The 18,218-nt window shown below is 36.9% G+C and overlaps 1 protein-coding gene across 14 annotated transcripts in view; it reads right to left on the reverse strand.

Annotated features, from left to right (window-relative positions):
- Positions 1 to 418: 418 nt before the first annotated feature.
- CAMK2D (calcium/calmodulin dependent protein kinase II delta) overlaps positions 419 to 18,218 on the reverse strand; it is a 326,597-nt gene continuing 308,797 nt past the window's right edge. For 7 of the 14 annotated variants that reach the window (XM_045880546.3, XM_045880533.3, XM_045880534.3 and 4 more), the window contains 5 exons: positions 11,612 to 11,687; positions 7,655 to 7,749; positions 5,217 to 5,445; positions 3,537 to 3,632; positions 419 to 2,378 (listed from right to left, as the gene is read on the reverse strand). In XM_045880546.3, the coding sequence (XP_045736502.1) occupies positions 3,566 to 3,632; positions 5,217 to 5,445; positions 7,655 to 7,749; positions 11,612 to 11,687 (467 nt within the window). In that variant the 3' untranslated portion in view covers positions 419 to 2,378; positions 3,537 to 3,565. Of the gene's footprint in view, positions 2,379 to 3,536; positions 3,633 to 5,172; positions 5,446 to 7,654; positions 7,750 to 11,611; positions 11,688 to 18,218 lie in introns of all 14 variants that reach the window. The other 7 variants (XM_045880547.3, XM_045880542.3, XM_045880537.3 and 4 more) reach the window with 3 other exon arrangements.

Below are 18,218 nucleotides of genomic sequence, written 5' to 3' on the forward strand. Positions count from 1 at the left end.
GAAAGATGTTGTACTTCTGTACATTAAAGTTGGGGAGTAGCAGGAGATGAGGTGCTTGCCTGTATATGGAAGATAACATTGAAGTGTTATACTGTCAGATTTGGGTTAAAAAAGGAATGCCCTAACAGGCACTGAAGGATGGACTGGAGGACATATTTAGAAATTTTAGGACTCTTGTTTTTAACTACTTTGTTCTCAGAAAAATTTTCCTAGCAGAGTCTGTTATTTTGTGCATATAGTAAATTGCTATTATTACCAAGTGTATTCTTAAAAGGAAGCATAGTTCAAAAACTTCATCTTTCCATCAAAGGGAAACTGTTATGAACTAATGAGACCAGAGCAGGACACACTGCTGTTGGCACTGGCCAGCAACACGCATGCATATAGTACCTCTTCTCAAGAAATAAAGATGGACACATTGTCAGCAGAAATCACAAATTTATTAACTCTTAAATATATCAATCAGTCATTTACCATTATGGCAAGAAATATATACAGTGTCCCATGGTAAACTGCAATGTTTCAAAATTATAGAAGATAGTAATTGTGTAATTCAGTTGTGGTGGAGAGAACAAATCACAATTTCCTCACATCTTAGTGTGGAAGACAAACTTGATCTATGGTAATACTTCAACACCACATGCTAAGTTAAAAGTGTAAAAAAAAAAACCCACTCTATACCTATTAATTATTTTTAAAATACATGTATGCCACGTATAGCCGGTTCACAAAAAGGTAAAAGAAATCAAAAAGGGAAAAACGAGGCCATTATTTTTTCACAGATCTCATTGGCAGGTTAACATGGCTCAATACATTTACTGTATATATTTATTTTAAATATATATTTTTTAAATCGTGTAATTATCAGAAAAGCTTCAATCCATCTACCATACATCCACTAGCAACAATATCTAAGGTGATTAGTCATCAACACAGAAAGGTGAAATGAGAGAAAGAAGGGTTGTTTAGATTTTTTGCTTCTGCTTTAAAAATAGGCTTCTGAAGATTGTGAATTACTATTGTTAAAATAATGCTGATGAAGATACCATGCACTATAAAGCATTTCGGGGAAGAGAAACAGCCTTACAGGAGCTGAATAAACAAAGGAGAAATGAGAAGCACAAAGAAAATCTGGGCATTTCCCTTTTCTTTTTAAACTGGAAAATCCTAACTAACTCCTCACAGGGAGATAATGTTACTGACACAAGAGAGAAGCTAAGAGAGCACAAGCCACAGAGCTCAAGTTCTAAACACTTATGAGAATGGAAATCACTTGCAGGTCTCTCTGACTTTAGAAAACCAGCTAGTGGTGGTGGAGCAGGAGGGGCCCCTGGCACTAGGCAGAACTAAGTGCATGTGCATGAAACCCTGATCCACTACAACCTGGTATTCTCCTTGCCAGTCGGTGGGACACTAGGAACCTCACTGCTTTTACCCGAAATTTAAACAATTCTAATACCACTGACCTAGGATCCCTATGTCCAAAGTAGAGCCGAAGCAGAATTAGAAACCTTTACAATCTTGACAACATTTTTGTGGGTCCTGAAGATGATCAAAAGTGCTAGTTTAGTTACCTCTATTATGCAAATTTCACTTTCCTTTCTGTCTTGTAGTGTGTGAGAAAAGACAGAAGAGGATGGAGAAAAAGCGAACAGCAACGAGTAAGATCAAATGGAGAAAAGAGAGCACATATTTGAGAAAGGAACACAAAACTCAGTGAATTCACCGGAAGTGTGAATATATCTTAAAGTGATCACTCTTAAATTATGTGAATTTTTCCAGTTTACAGTTTGACCAAAAACAACATGACTTTAGAGGGCAGCAAACCAACTGATTCTCGCTTCCACATTCATGAGTGATTTTGGCCACATACCAACCTACTTTAATTGTTAGACAGCAATTTCAACCAGGATCACACCAGGAAACTGAAGGTATATATATATATATATTATATATATATTTTTTGTTTGTTTTGTTAAACAAGCCCAAACTGATTAACAGCAAAGAGTTTTAAAAATGTATGTTTCTCTTACAAACTGTCATTCAGAGAATAATTTTGAAGTCTCTTATATCTTGGCATAAACAGAAACTTGATGAACAGGTTGTACTTGGAATATTGCGGAATTTTTTTGGTCTGACCTCCCCCTATTGTTTGCCAACAGTAATTGAATTTTGCATGGAACATCCCCATAGTTGAAGTGTAAACAATGTATAGGAAGGAATATATGACAAGATGGTGCATCACATATGCATTACATGTAGGACCTTCACAACTTCATGCACTCAGAAACATGCATGAAGAGGAGGAGAGGACAGCCCAGGTTACCATCCAGGTGCCTTGAGAACAAGAATGCAGAGGTGGCACTGTTGATATTTAGCTGAAAGAAAGGGGAGGGGAGTGAGAAATAAGTTATACTGTTTTACAAAATTGTTTTGCCAAAGATGTGACTAGGCTACAGTTCTAAATTAATAGATCAAAAATACAGTTGTATAAAAGATCTTTGCTTGTGATCATTAAAAGATGAAATACACAATGTTAAACAGACAATATTAAAATAGGAAACTATTAATTAGCGGCCAACTTGGCCACACAGAGCTAAGCTGAAAATAGAAACAGGAACCCAGGCTTCAATCAGATTATTGAACTTAATTATGCATTTGTAAGCATTCATGTTTACTAACAGATATAATTTTGTTGAAAGAGATGAAAAGTTTAAGTGCATTCTTAGCTTTTGTCATTATTCTTAGACTCCTTGGGAAGTTAAACCTAGAAGTCCATTTAATGAGGAATATAGCCTCAAAAGCAGGGAAAACGTATTATTTAATTGGAGGTCTTTTTTTTAATCCAATAGCAGGGAGCACTATTTCTTAAAAGCTCTGACAAGGTTCAGTGCTTTGAGCGGAGGAGATATTCACAACATTAGCACACATATCTGAATCCTAATCCAAGTTAAGGAACAAATCTTAACAACACAGGCGTGAATTTAATTACAGTCAACTTTCAATTATCCTCTGGAATTACCCACTATGTAAGTTTTAAATTTCAGCTTGACTTCCACTTGTGGCCTGTCCTCATGGTCAAATACCATTATACTCAGTGAGGCAAAGCAAATTAATTTATATATTAATCTTAGCCAAGTGCGTGACACAAATTACTACCTCTAGAAAAACAGACACCAAAAAATCCTAGAGCTTGATTTAAATTAGGTCTGGATAATTGAGAGTTGTCTGAATTGACCCAGACTGGACTTCTGATGCAGGAACTCCAGGATATCCTAAAATGCCAAGATCCATATGCTGAAGGGAGGCTCTTCTCAGCACTTATTACCATTAAAACAAGGGTTATGCTACAAAATGAGGCCAAACATTAGACTCAAGAGCTCATGCAAAAATGCTATTAAGTTTTCGAAGACCTTTTATATTTTCCATCTAATATAATGCAAAAGATGATATCCTTAAAGGGAAGAAAAACAGCCATGCAGCTTTTTAGTCATTAGCTCCATTCACAAAGTATCACGGAGCAGGATGTTACTTACAAGACCCATATGTGAATGGTTTTCAGGCCTTAGATGTTTTGCCACAAAGAGGTGCTTCCTGAGAAGTTTTCTTTCCCACTTGGAATACAGGATGGCCTATTAAGAGAAGCCCCATTTAAGCCACCTGGCATAAAATGAAGTTTTCTTAAATAGGCTCTATCCCATAAATACTTCAGGGAATTGTAGAAAATCCTAACCCTATAGTACTGTATGAATATAAGCCCTTCCATATTTACTGGCAATTAGTGCTGTACCTCTTTGGGGTAAAAAGAAAAAAACACAAACATGGGTGTCTTCATTATTATATTCCTTTTGTCATTCTCTTAATAGGCTGAAATTCATTCTAAAAATAATAGCTAGCTTTTTTTCCTTCATCTACTTTTTATAAATCCAACAGTGATATATAGTTAAGGCTATAGAGAAGGCCTTTGAAAACCACTGTGGTACATTATTAAACTAAGACATTTTGATAGATTCTCTGGAGTTGAATGGCTGTTTGTATAAATTTACTTCCCCATCCCACTCCCCCCGCCAATATTACAGGTGATCCTGGTGAGAGAATTTGGAATGAGATCAGCAGTGGGCCAAACTTCTGAGTCTAAACTCCCCTTCTTGTTTTCAACTCATCCCTTCACTGAGCAACATTATTTCCCATTAATATTCCCCTTTACTCCAGTTGGAGCCAGGCTTCCTTACCCATACTCCTCTCCATATGAAACTAACATCCTGACATTGTTGTAGCCTTCTGATATACCTTGACTCTCTTCCATTTGCTCCAGGTCTCCAAAGTCCACTTGGAATGTTGGACAAGGTCTTAAATGATATCTTCTACACAAGGTATACTTCCAAACCGTTAACAGTTTGCTACACTGGTCCATTCTACTCTGAAGTTATGAACCTCATAATTTTTCTTTGGTATCCGTGGTAACTTGCTTTCTAAGCTAGAATATAACTTTTTTTTTTTTTTAAAGATTTTATTTATTTGAGACAGAGAGAATGAGAAAGAGAGAGCACATGAGAGGGGGGAGGGCAGAGGCAGAAGCAGGCTCCCTGCCGAGCAGGGAGCCCGATGCGGGACTCGATCCAGGGACTCCAGGATCATGACCTGAGCCGAAGGCAGTCGCTTAACCAACTGAGCCACCCAGGCGCCCTAGAATATAACTTTTACCTTGTATTTCATCTGGTACAAGTTAAGCACCTCGGGGATATACAATAAATATTCATCTAATTACTGACCGCAAGAGCAGACATAACGTTGGAGGAAGACCCTGAGATACCTGCTACTTGTATTTTAAATGTTATGTTTATAAATTTCTTCTAATATCCATACCTTAGCCCAACAGATAATCTGTAAAGTTCCTGACATTATATTGGCCATTTTAGAAACTCTTCACCTTCCTCTGCCAATTGTGACAATGAAGCCACAAACAGTTTGCCTTGTTACATGATTTAACAAAAACCCGCTTGCTAGGGTATCCTCCAGTTTCTACTGTGTGTGTTTCAACTCACAAACAGCTGGTCTGATCTTTCTAGAGTTACAATCTGTTTCTCCTTGAACATTCCCACCAGTGTAACTGCTAGCATTAAATAACATATATCATGTTATTAACAATGGAATAAGTAAAAAAACGCTGACCATGGGTATATTAACAAAGAAGCTGACAGCCTGGAAATATTTACTTGATGGGTACTGTTGGCGACCCAGAGCGATGAAAATGAACATTCTGCCACTTTCCATCCCGGCGATGCCACACACGAGTCTCTTCTGACTGCATTGTCTTTGGCATCCCGCTGCCATCCATGTACTGCGTGAGCCTAATGTATGCTATGCAGGCGGCATCATCACCTACCAGGTGTACATGGGGGTTCAGGATAATTGTGTGGATTGGTTTATTGCTTTTGGACAAAGCTGAAAGAGAATAACATGAAAAACAGAGCTCAGTTTCTACATGAAGTAAACCAAAACCAATAGCTTCACCTGGGGCCAATGTATGGAATGCTATTCATTCAACTACAAATTGTTTGCACTAATTGAGTCCCTGGCACTGTGCAAAGTATAAAGGAAAAGAGAGCAAAAGTAGATATGCATTATTTTCTGTGTTTCCCTTTATACAGAATTTACATGTCACTCTGGGAACTTTGGTGGGAGAAAAGCTGAAGAGATATATTTATTTATAATGGTAAGTGGTTAGAAGCCATGATACAAATAGGGAGAAGGCCTGGCCCAGATGCAGGGAGCAGGTGACAGGATATCCTGTGGTCTTGTTCATTTTTGTTAGCTGGTGAAGTACATGGGACAAGGGAAATACATCAAGTATCAAATATGGAGATAACGGTTTCCGAACAACAACAAAAAAACTGGCCATAGCATGAATTTGTTTCCCCATCTCATTCTGTGACTCCTTTACTTCATAGAGTCCATTCCATGATAGTCCAGTGGTGGTCATCCAGTAAAAATCCAAAATTTGGTTATTGGTCATATAGCCTGGTTCTGATTCTCTAGTTCATTCTTTGATTAAGCAGCCCTCCCTAGGCTCCATCTTTTGATGTTTTGACAATAGCTACACATTCTAATTATTCAATGACCAAGAGATGTGAAGATTTAGCGTAAATGATGATGTCATTCTTTTAGATCACTAAAACAGGCTGAGGGCGCCTGGGTGGCTCAGATGGTTAAGCGTCTGCCTTCGGCTCAGGTCATGATCCCGGGGTCCTGGGATCGAGTCCCGCATCGGGCTCCCTGCTCCTTGGGAGCCTGCTTCTCCCTCTGCCTCTCTCTCTCTCTCTGTCTTTCATGAATAAATAAATAAAATCTTTAAAAAAAAAAAAAAAAAAAAAAAAAAAAAAAAAACAGGCTGAACTGTTTTTACCTGTTGTCTAAACCTGCTTCCTATTCTCAAAAAAGATCTGAGTAAATTACTCAGTTCCACAATCATATACAAAAGAATATCTTATTATGAAGAATATGTATTTATGGAAGTGATATAGAGTTTGTTTTGAAGTTAAATATTTAATGGGTTAATTATTCTTTTACTAGAGATGAGATGGTGTCAATGGAGAACCAACTGAAAGAAACATTATGAAAGAATGAGAAAATTTACTGAAGCTTTGTTAAGGCCAATTTACCACATAATTCTTTGTTTGCTTACAAATGCGCAGTGAATATAAAAAAGGTAATTCATTAAACATAAAAATCCATGCCAAGGCAGACATTCTTGATAATGCTTATAATTAAGAAGTGTAGTAATGATTAGGATAATCAAGCTCATTTCCAGTAATTTACCAAGATCTCACTGAAAAAGGGTGAATTCACTCTATGCATCATGCAAACAAAACACAATACCTAGTCTTTAGGTGTAAGGAAGAGGATAAAAGGAATTTCTGGGTTCCTTTTTTTTTTTTTTTTTTTTTTGATGACCTCAAAGATTTCTGCAGGAGTTTCTTTTGGGTGGCTGTTTCCTCTGAGACCACTAAAAATTTTTTTTTTTTTTTAAAGATTTTATTTATTTGACAGAGACACAGTGACAGAGGGAACACAAGCAGGAAGAGTGGGAGAGGGAGAGGCAGGCTTCCGGCTAAGCAGGGAGCCCGATGCGGGGCTCGAACCCAGGACCCCGGGATCATGACCTGAGCCTAAGGCAGCTGCTTAACCGACTGAGCCACCCAGGCGCCCCGACCACTAAAATTCTTTTAATGGCAACTGAAATATTTACCTGATCACTCATCTTCATGTACATTTTACTTTGAAAATGAGCACTAAATATGCTTGAAAGCACTCCTTTATGTCAAATATTCTGACATGCTATGGTGTCTTTTATTTTTTCATATATAAACTGATATTTATGAAAACTTACTTTTGTGGTGATTCATTTTACAGCTTATATCATACATTTACTGGGACCTCTATGGGGTATATTACCTTTATCAACATTACCTTTTATAAGTCAGCTAGTTTTCAAAACAAAACTTTTAAATTTCAAAACCAAAATTTTATGATGCAAAATGCTGGACTAAGGTGAAAATTCTCACTGCAGAATAGAGCAAAGAAAACTGAAAATCTGGGAGAAATTCAAAGAGAAGTTGGAAAAGGCATGTTATTAAATTTAGAATAAATGTACCATTTTCAAAGTAGAATCGGTGAAAGTCCATCCCTTCCACTAAATTACCCAAAGCTTCAGGTTCAAAAGCAGTAAGGCCTGGGTCACAGATTTTTCTGTAGGGACAAACAAAACAAAACAAAAACATAATTAAAATAACCAACACATGAGTTAATATATTTTGTTTTACACATATTCACTCTTATTTATTAAACAGTGAAGGAGTCTCTTTAAAAAACACTAAAAATACAAAATTTCTTTCATAGGCCTTGGCAAGGTGGGTTGAGGAGCAGATGCTAAAAAAGCATTTTTACAGAGAAGCAAGTTCCAGCAGATGATAATCTATACTACTTTAGGAATCTCTTTTCTTAAATTTCTGCTTTTTTATATTTCCAAGGTGAATTTTCTAGTCTTTCTCCAGTTTTTCTCTTATTTTTTAAACGCTGTCCAAGTCCACTACACTCTCCAAGTCCTACAAAACCAACTTTGTCATTAAATAATTTGGAACAATTTCTGACCCCTTCTACATTCATGTCCAATATCTATATTATTGATTTGAAGGCGTGTCACATCCTATACTTCCTGGAAAAGCTGTATTCAAAGTTTATCGAACTTTTAAAATAAAATTAATAAAATGTACAAATTAGTTTTCTTTTTAATCCTAGAAATGTAATTCAACAAAGTTAAACTTTCTTTGGAGAAATTTATTCAACAAAGAATTGTTAAACACCACCATGTGGCAGATATTTTTTGAAACAATTATAATGCAACATTTAAGACTGGAATAGAAATAAATACAAAGTGCTTGAAAACCAGATTACTTACATATGGGACAGGGAAGATTTAAGAGAAAAAATGTGAGCTGGGCTTTCAGGAATAAGTAGGAGTTGTCCAAGTGTGTGGAAGGTGGTAGGAAGGAGGAGGGTAGCAATTACAATGAGATAGTAGTGTGAGAACATAGAGTGTGTTTGGGGAATGACGGTTAGTTGCTTGATCTGGTGAGCACTGAGTATGTATGTAAGTCCATGGAAACATAAAGGGGGAGACAGTTCCTTGGGCCTGTGGTGATAAAGGTAGGCTTCTCAGAGGAAGTGATAGAAGATCCTGGATTTGATGAATTAGTGGAAGTTTACAAAGTAGATAAAAGGATTTGGGACTATATCTAAAACATTCCCCATTTAGGAGGCATAGCATTTTAACTGTTCAACAGAAATACAAGTTTCAAAGGCCAACTCACTATGGTTCTTCGCAGTATTGTTCTTAGAATGTGGAATTGATTTTTTAAGGAACACTCAAAGTAGAAAATAAAAATTAAAAAACACACCAGTGATTATTCTTGTGTGTGTGTGTGTGTAATTTTTTTTTTTTTTAAAGAGCCTTGAAGGCAGGGCTGGCAGGGGTAGTGGGGAGGCATTTTACATTTTGCCTTAGACTTGTTGGTGGGCAGGTACTTCCAAGCTCAAAGTCAGATATATATATAATCTCTTTCTAAGAGGCAAATGGGAGGAACAGTGTTCCTATGGTAACAGGAATTTATTCTGCCAGGGGCTATCACTTCCTCTATAAATATGACTTTTGGTTGTCAACATCGGTGAATCAAAATTTTTTACTACCTTATATTGGCACTAAAATCCTCTGAGAATCTCTGTACCATGATGGATCTCTTTACCTAACCATCAAAGAGTCAGTATATCTGAAAACCTGTTAGTCTGTTCATTCTTTCTCTCTCCTATGTATATATGTATTTATCACCTGTCACAGGCTTTCGATTTATAAAGGATTCACAAAGCTGCCACTTGGTGTGTGTGTGTGTGCGCACATGCTCTGAACAGGTGTTCTAAGGACTTCACTACTGTGTCCTACCATCCAAAAAGCTCCCAAATGGAAGGTCCTGTCAGAATATCCCTGGGCCTGAGAATGCAACACCAGGCCAGATTACAGGCCTCCATAGGCAAACTGATGTGATTCCAAGGGATTGCATTACTTTAAACTGTTGGAGAAAATAGGAAATACCCCAGTTTTGCCTGGCTACCACCACCACCAAAACACACTTATTACTAATTCACAGGAGAATGCTATTACATATATATACATATATATATATGTGTGTGTGTATATATAATATGCTATTACCTATATATATGTATTATTATGTATTATGCATTATTATGTATATATTATATATGTATTTTCATGTTTGGAGAATCCTATAGGTCTAATAAAGTTATTGGAAAAGAATAAAAGAGCAGGTTCTATGGCACAGACTTCTCAACTGTTTAAAAGGGAACCCTTGTCTCTGAGTTTTCTTTCAAACTCCATATCATACTATTTCAGTATTTATTTTAAATGTTAAATAGTTGATGCAAATACACATGTGTATGCATGTGTTTGCATCTATATGCACATACACAATTTATAAGAAGCAATCTTGGATTTAATTCTTACACTCAGTCAAATATTAAATATGGAAGAGAGTAACTATCTGTAACTGATGATAAAAGAAATACCTTACATAAAATTGGGGAAGAAAGAAAAAAACCTCACACGTAATTGCATTTCCCAGAGGCAATGTCCTTTTACCCTTTTTAAAAATCATTTGGGCATATCTCATTCCATTTTTAATGCTTTTTTTAAATGTAACTGGAATAATTATGTACATCATAATTACATCATAAGCATTTCGCCAGAGCGCTAGAAACTGCATAAATATCTACTGTACCAAATTCACCACATATTACTTACTGGTTACCTTAATGTTGGACTGATGCTTCCAATTTTTCACCATTATGAATACTGTTTCAATAAATATGATTGTTTATAATTTTTATCCATGCTTTAAAAATCCATACCATGTTGAATTTTTATAAGTAAAAAGAGGATTAAAACAATTTGAAACTTCATAAATGCTTTCTGGTATATAAGAACTACATGTCCCCTCTAACCCCTGCCACCACCACTAACCTAAAGATTTGCCTCTATTTATATCCCAATCCAGTGGTGGAGGAGAGTCGCCATAGTCCTACAGGATCTGCACCCCTCTGGTTGTCAACAGTTTTTACCCTGCTGATCTGATGAGCAGAAAATGCTCTTGCACTCAATTTTGCATATCTTGGCTTTTTAAATTTTTTTGCTTTTTTTTTTTAAGTATACAAGTTTTATCTATTTTGGTAGCCTAATCATTTTATCTTATTTGTGATTACTTCCTCTGCTTTTAAACTTATAAAGATCTTTCCAATCAGAGATCAAATTCAATCTCTTTTTTGCATTTAACTCTTTCATTCAAGAGGAACTCACCTGTATGGAATAGGGGAAGGCTTATTAGACTGGTTTTTATCTTCACCCCAATAGCTAACTTATTTACCCACATACTTTGTGAAATAAGCCTTCATGCCCTATTTATCTGAATGCTTTATTTTTATTTGATTGGAGTGATTTCCTTTATATACCCTATGATCCAGTAGTTTATAAACTAAGCATTTGGACCTTCCTTCAAATAAATTGTTACCTAAGAAACAAACTCATAAAAGAGACGAAGATAAAGTTGAGGTGTACTGGCTGAAGAGGAAGAAGGCTGCCTCACGTTGCCTCCTGATCTCTCTCTCTCTGTCCCAGCACCTAGACAGAGCTGCGAGGCAAAACGTTTCTTAAACCAAAATGCCCTTTTTTGTGTTTTCTCTCATGGTTTTGCTCTCATGGATGCTCTGCCTGGAATGCCTTCCCCATATGGAGGTGCTGGTGATTGTGTCTGGGCACTGACAGAGAAAGCCCCAGTCCTCCTATTAGAAGTCTTGTCTTTCCTCTCTAAATCCTAAATTTATTTCTCTCCTGGGGACACTTAATTTATACCTTGAAATAACTCTACTGTTGATATCAAACCTGGGGTTAAATATACATGAATTCTGGTACACTGAAGAACGCATTCACATAGAAAATATTTTGTCATATGCATGAAAGCAAAATAAATGTGCCTCTACTCACGTGTAAGCTTCAAAGTCTCCATTGTTGATGGCTTCAATCAGTTGTTCAGTGACTTTGATAATTTCTTGCTTTCGTGCTAAAGGCAAAGATAGATTATTTTATATGGCTTTTGTCCTTTATTCTCACAAAACTCTAACAATATTGCTATTTTTCTTAAATGGGGTAGTACTATTTAAGACATACCCCTCCCTGAACAATGGTGTTATTCTCTCTATAATCTTGCTGCTCATAGCGCAGAGACCAGCATCATCTACTTCTTTTGGGAGCCTGATAGACACACAGATTCTCAGGTCCTATTCCAGACTCACAGATTCAGAATCTGTATTTTAACAGGACCTTTAGTCACCCGGAAGTCCAAGACTATATATACATTTTAATAAGTTCTCATTACCTTTATCAATTTGAGTTTGAAAATGTTTTTCTCTTGAACATTAAAAATGTCTATCTTCAGAGCATAGATGATCTTTTACATTGAGACACTTTATATAATTATTTTTTACTGTTCAGCCCAATCAACTCTACAAAAGGGGATGCCAACACTGTAATTGCCATCGTATTTAGACAAATGGCCTTCAGTACACTCTGTAAATTGGAAAACCAACATATGAATCAATATGTAGACGTAGGCAGATAACTAGATGGAAGCTGCCCTGCAGAGATGTCAACTCCAACACCAAACATGCTTTGTTTCTATATATATCTCACAATTGGTAAAATTATTAATAGTTGGCTTGGCTTAAATCCCACCTATTCAGTAAATTCCTTTCTGATTACATCTGCAAGTGTTCTTTGCCTTTTTTGAATGCCTACAGTGTATCATTCATTTGGTAATTAAGCATATGCTACATACCATGACACCTTCTTTAGTTAAATCATTACTGGTTTTAAATTGTTACTAAACTTTGTTCACTGTGTAACTGCCTTTCTATTAAATTAAAATCGCCCTGTGTGTGTGTGGGGGGAGGGTAGATGCTATTTTTTTTTGTATCCTCTAAGTTTTATTCCAGTGTCTTTAATAAAATAGATGCTCAATAAGTTTGTGAATTTGATCAGTTGCTTTTAATAAGCTTTTGACTTCAGAACACTATTCTGTTACTAATGAAATTAATGCACACAATTTTTAAAAAATTCCCCTGAGCTTTGCTTTAAGAACATTGTGATATTTCCTTAAATCACTGGAAATAAACTGGGAGAGTCACAAAAAGTTATATCCCTTCTATCTTAGTGAAATTGCTATTCATCACAGAAAAAGCTTGGTTTTAGTTTGTTATTGATTAAAGGCTACCAGTATGGATTTTTAATGAAACTGATCTTCAATAAACAGGTTTTAACCACAAAATTAAATGTTCACGTTACCCAGGTTATTATATTCCTTATTTAAAATAAATATCCTGTAAACCTAACGACTTCATTTATACTAATATGAGACTACCCTAATCAAATATGATTTGTCCATAAAATGGTTGCTAATAATGTCAAGACTGATAATATCAAAAAAATCACTATATAGGTTAGGTTTTCATATTTAGTTACATAATTAATTTATATTGGGAAAAAAAGAACATAAGGTTTCTTAGCTCCTACACACATTTAAAACATTTTTTTGCCCTTGTTCCTTTGATTTAGGAATATAACGTATCCAGGCATCCAAAACCTACTGACACTAGTAGCAGGGAATAACTCTGTAATAGAGAGGCCGCCAATGGCACATTTTAGCTTAATTTAGTTCAGCAGTAAGTGATTCATCTGTCTCTGGCCTCAACAATATGAACATTTGGCAAAAATGCATGACAGCTGACCCGATTCTGCAATATAAAGGACATTGGTGAGACAGTGCTCAGGAAATGAGATTAAGAAAGCGTGACTACCAAAACTTCCTCCTCAATATTAAATCCTTGTTTAAAACTAATAAATTTCTTAGTTTGCTAAGTAAAAAACTAGAGTTTAGAAAACAATGTCAATTTTTAAAAACAAGAAGGGGGAAAAATGAACATAAGATCAGTGCCCTTTGTAGAGCTTCATTAGGCTAAGACAGTTTATAGAGTGTGAAAAGTTCAAGGTCACTTTCTGAATTTTCCAAAAGTCTCTGCATTCCCTGATAAGCAAAATATGGACTTAAAATATCAGTGTGTGTGTGTGTGTGTGTGTGTGTGTGTGTATAGCCATCTCCCTCTGAATCACTGTGGAAATACTAGCTCTTTAATAGTTTACATGCTATGACTGGCTTAGTTTTTGTCCTACGTAATCAAAGCAACACAAATTCCCTTCCATCTCAGTTCTTAGGCTCAGAAACAATGGTCCTTTAGCTGGCAGCAGAGCAAGTGGGAATTAGTGAGAATGCTTCTGTGCTGCACCATCATAAAAACATGACTATCTTGGCTTCGGAGGAGCCTGGAACTCAGAAATCTTGAGAGTGCTTATTTCCTTGGGGCAAAGGAGCGAGAATGAGTCACAGGCAGCATATGATAGCTGACTCTAAAGGAAAGCAGAAGTCTGGAAATGAATCATTTGTACATAGTAGTCTATTGTGGTTGAGACTATTGCCACAGTGACCTACAGGAAGAGTGAGGTTTTGGTGCTAGTTAGCTCTACTTTTCAGCAGTGAAGGTAAAGGACAATCACTATAGTAGGTAACTGGATGACTAAGATCTGTAGGAAGGGGCCCCCATCATCTGGCCTTCCCTCTTTCAAAAGATTAAGTAATGACCACTCCAGAAGTCAGAGTGGGGACAGCTTGTGATGTGTCACTAATTAACACTTAAGATGAAGGAAGAGTGTACCGATACAGCATCCTCTGATTACCAAAAGTTTTTCCACCCTTAGCCAGCACTTTAATCACAGAGAACTGATTACCCAGTAGCTTTATTTATAGAATAGAGGTGCTCAAGCCTAAACCCACAGGTCCCAAAATAGCTTCTGGGGATTTCCAGGTTCCTAGGGGAAACGCAGGAGAGAAAAGTAAGTAGGAGAGATGCTCCAGATTCTGAGTATAATTGCTTCCCATGCAACTGTGCAAAAGAACTAGGAACATGTTCATGTTCAAATTCATATCTTTTTGGCTCTTTCATTGTTCTAAAGAGCCCTGGAAAAGTAAGATAAGAGTGTGAATGGTCCCAGTGTTAAAAACCAACTAACCAAAGAAGAAACCCTGGGAACTGAGAATGATTACATAATAAAACGATGGATTTCAACATTTCTCAAACATTAGCAGATCTTATCTGATCAGATCAACAAGGATCAGATGTGATCAACAATGCTCTGAGATATGCAGACAAACATTACCTGTTTAACAGGTAAGCACACAGATTATAGGCATTGTCCAAAGGCACAGTGTTTGCTGATTACTCCTTCCCTCCATCCTGAAAAACTCTCACTTCTTTCCTGCTTTTCTTACTAATTATGTGGTCACGTGATCTCACTCTCATTTGCTATGTTATCTTTTTCTACCTGGACTTTAAATGTTTCAATTCCTTTTAAAGGTTCAATCTGAGGCCCTCTTCTCAACATACACTGTATCCCTATGATCCTGTCCACACCAGTGTTTTATATTGCCATTTATGTTCCAATGACTCCCTCATCGTTGCTTCCTTTTTTTTAGTCCTTTCCTTCAGATCTGTGTGTCAATGCCTATTTTAGAATCTTCATTGGATATCTCAAATGCATCCTTAACTCAACATATTCTAAACTGAGCTTATGAACTTCGATCCCCACAAATCTATTTGCTTTTCCAGGGATCATCTTCTTGGTAAATGGCATTATCCAGTTGCACAAACCAGAAAGAAACCTGAGAATCATCTTTGACTCCCTCACCCCACCCACCCTACCTAATTTTTCAAGTTCTGTTGACTTTGCTTTTTAAGATGTCTTACATATTAGTTTACTGCTTTCCTTCTTCACCACCACTCTGCTATAAGCACCCATCATTTCTTGTCCAGAACAAGTATCTGGAGACTATGAAATCTTCAATAAGACTAGACTCTGCCCATCTCACCAGACCCATTCAAAGGCTCTTTTACTTTATCCTCTCCATTCCACCCATATAGCCTACTCTCAATATTCAAAATGGCCACGCTTCCTTCTATTGTCAGCCCTTCATATATATTATCCTCTCTTCTTGGAAAACTGTCCCCCATCTTTGCTTCTACTTCCTTTATCAGATCTCAACTATTATTTCTTCCAAAAAGCCTTCCCTGACCCTCATTTTAGGAGAGGTCTCTATGTTTTAAATTCATACGTATCCTACAACTGCTATTTAAAAGCACTTAGTACATATGTATTTACATATTTATTTGTGTGTATTTGATTACATTTTCTCTATTTGTAAGCTCCACAGGGGCGGATCCCTCACCACTGCAACCCAACATCCAGCAAAGTACATGTTTAATAAATATTTGAATGAATAGTGGTCCAGAACAAACTCAAGCACTTTCTGACTCCCAATCCAGCGGCCTTCCCAACATACACATTTTTTAGTGATGGTCAGGTAGACTTTAAAAAATATACAACTGATAAATGGAAACAATTCAGATATAAAGAAGCATGTCTTACTGCTTACTGATGATGAAAGAAAACACTCTTCAACTTGTCTAAAACTAAACACCAAATTTCTTTCTCTTCTTGACTTCCTCACTTTTGCTAATGCAAACACAATTTTACCAGTCTTGTCCTCATATTATGTCCTCCACAAGTCATATAATTTTTTATTACCAGCTATGATGATGTTTCCTCGGGTGTATCCTCAGCCTCTTCATCTTTTTGCTTGTTTTTGGCAATCTCATTAATTCCTCTGGCTTTGACCATATAATGAAGACTGCCAAAGCTCTATCACTAACCTTAAACCTTTCTAGGCTCCAAGTTCATATTTCTAACTGCATCGTAACACCTCCAGTTATCCTGGCATTATCAGACCTAATGGGGTGGCCAAGATGGACCTCAAGTATCTTTCTTGCAAAATCTGCTGCTTCTCTTATATCACTCATCTTGGATAATGATGCCATAATCTACTCAGTTGCCCAAACCAAAAGCCTTGAAACTTAATTTTCTTTCAATTCTTCATATAGCTTATCACCAGTTCCTCTTCACTCATCCAGATCTTTCTCAGATTCATTTCTTCCTCTTTAGGCTAATGCCACTACTCTGATTCAGGCTTTTAGACATTCCTAACCCCTCCTGCTCCAAGGTCACATCCCACACACTCCCACCATCCACCCTCACTGTTGCAAAATCATCTCTACAGAATGAGCTAACTGTGCCCCTCCTCCACTGTCTAGAAGCCGAGCCCAAGCTTCTTTGTTCTTGAAAGGTCTTCCTCCTTTATTTTGCTAGCTTTGACTCTTGACACTTCTTTTCCCCCAGGAGTCCCACATAACCTATTCTACAACTCCACCAAGGGCCTCACTTTTCCTCAACTGGTCCTGGCTCTTTGATAATGCTGTGCATTTCCTCTCACTATTTCTTCTGTCTGGAAATTGTGAATATTCTGCTCCAAAGTTATCTCTTCCTTATAGCCTTTTCTAGGCTCCATTTGCAGCTTTTTGGTTGTATTGCAGTCCTCCTAAAGCATCATCACAGGATGTTCATATATCTGCCCAGGACTTGATCATTTTCTAGCTTCAACACCGAGCACTGAGTAAATGTCTATAAATGCATGCACATATGAATAAATACAAAGATAAGGTATATAAAATATTATGTACATTTTGAAACATTAGATAAATGCCAAGTATATAGGTGATGATGATCATGGCTGATAGCAGTCAGAATGCTAACTGAAAAGGCACTCATGGATCTTTCATATCTCAGAATCAGCAGAGGCCATGGTATTTTAGATGCCAGAGTAATCTGTATAGGCCTAGTAAGATAAACCAGGCATATCTACTCAATGTTTAAACTTGTAATTTCTTTTCAAGAGAATTTAGTGCAGAGAAAGATCCTAGTTATTCAAGCTTGAGCTTTTCAGTAGTTACAGATTTTGGATTAACCAATTTGCTGAAATTAAACTACTTGATAAGAAACCTTATTCAGGAGACTATCTGGCCTACTATGAAACTCAGACTAGGAAATGAACTGAATTTATTGATGCAAATTGATCTTTACTAAAATGTTAGCAGAGTAACAGACACTGAAATCTTTTAGAGAACTGTGCCTAAAGGTTACTTATTCAATGATCAAAAGTTGCACAATTAAAATTATAGCCTTTTGAGGTACATTAGCTTATTAGCAGTTCTGCTCACTTAAAAAAAAAAGATTTATTTATTTATTTGAGAGAGAGAGAGAGAGAGACCGAGGGGAGAGGCAGAGAATCTCAAGCAGACTCTGCTGAGCTTGGAGCCTTGTGCGGGGCTCCATCTCACCACCCTGAGATCATGACCTGAGCTGAAACCAAGAGTCAGACGCTTAAACTGACTGAGCCACCCAGGTGTTCTGCTCATCTACTTTTTGCCAACAGGTATGGTTCTATTTAATTTAACTTCTACATTTCTCAGAGATATTGGGCACCTGGCTGTCAGAGGCTTGAAGGACAGGGAGGTTAAGTGACTTGCTCAAGTCATCCAGCAAAGTCAGAAGCTGTGCCAGAGCTGGAGCTTTATTTGGCTGAGATATCTGT

The sequence above is a fragment of the Mirounga angustirostris genome, unplaced genomic scaffold (assembly GCF_029215605.1).
Source record: "Mirounga angustirostris isolate CCGP_5_RB_7025 unplaced genomic scaffold, mMirAng1.0.hap1 SCAF_2, whole genome shotgun sequence".
Classification (NCBI taxonomy): Eukaryota; Metazoa; Chordata; class Mammalia; order Carnivora; family Phocidae; genus Mirounga; species Mirounga angustirostris.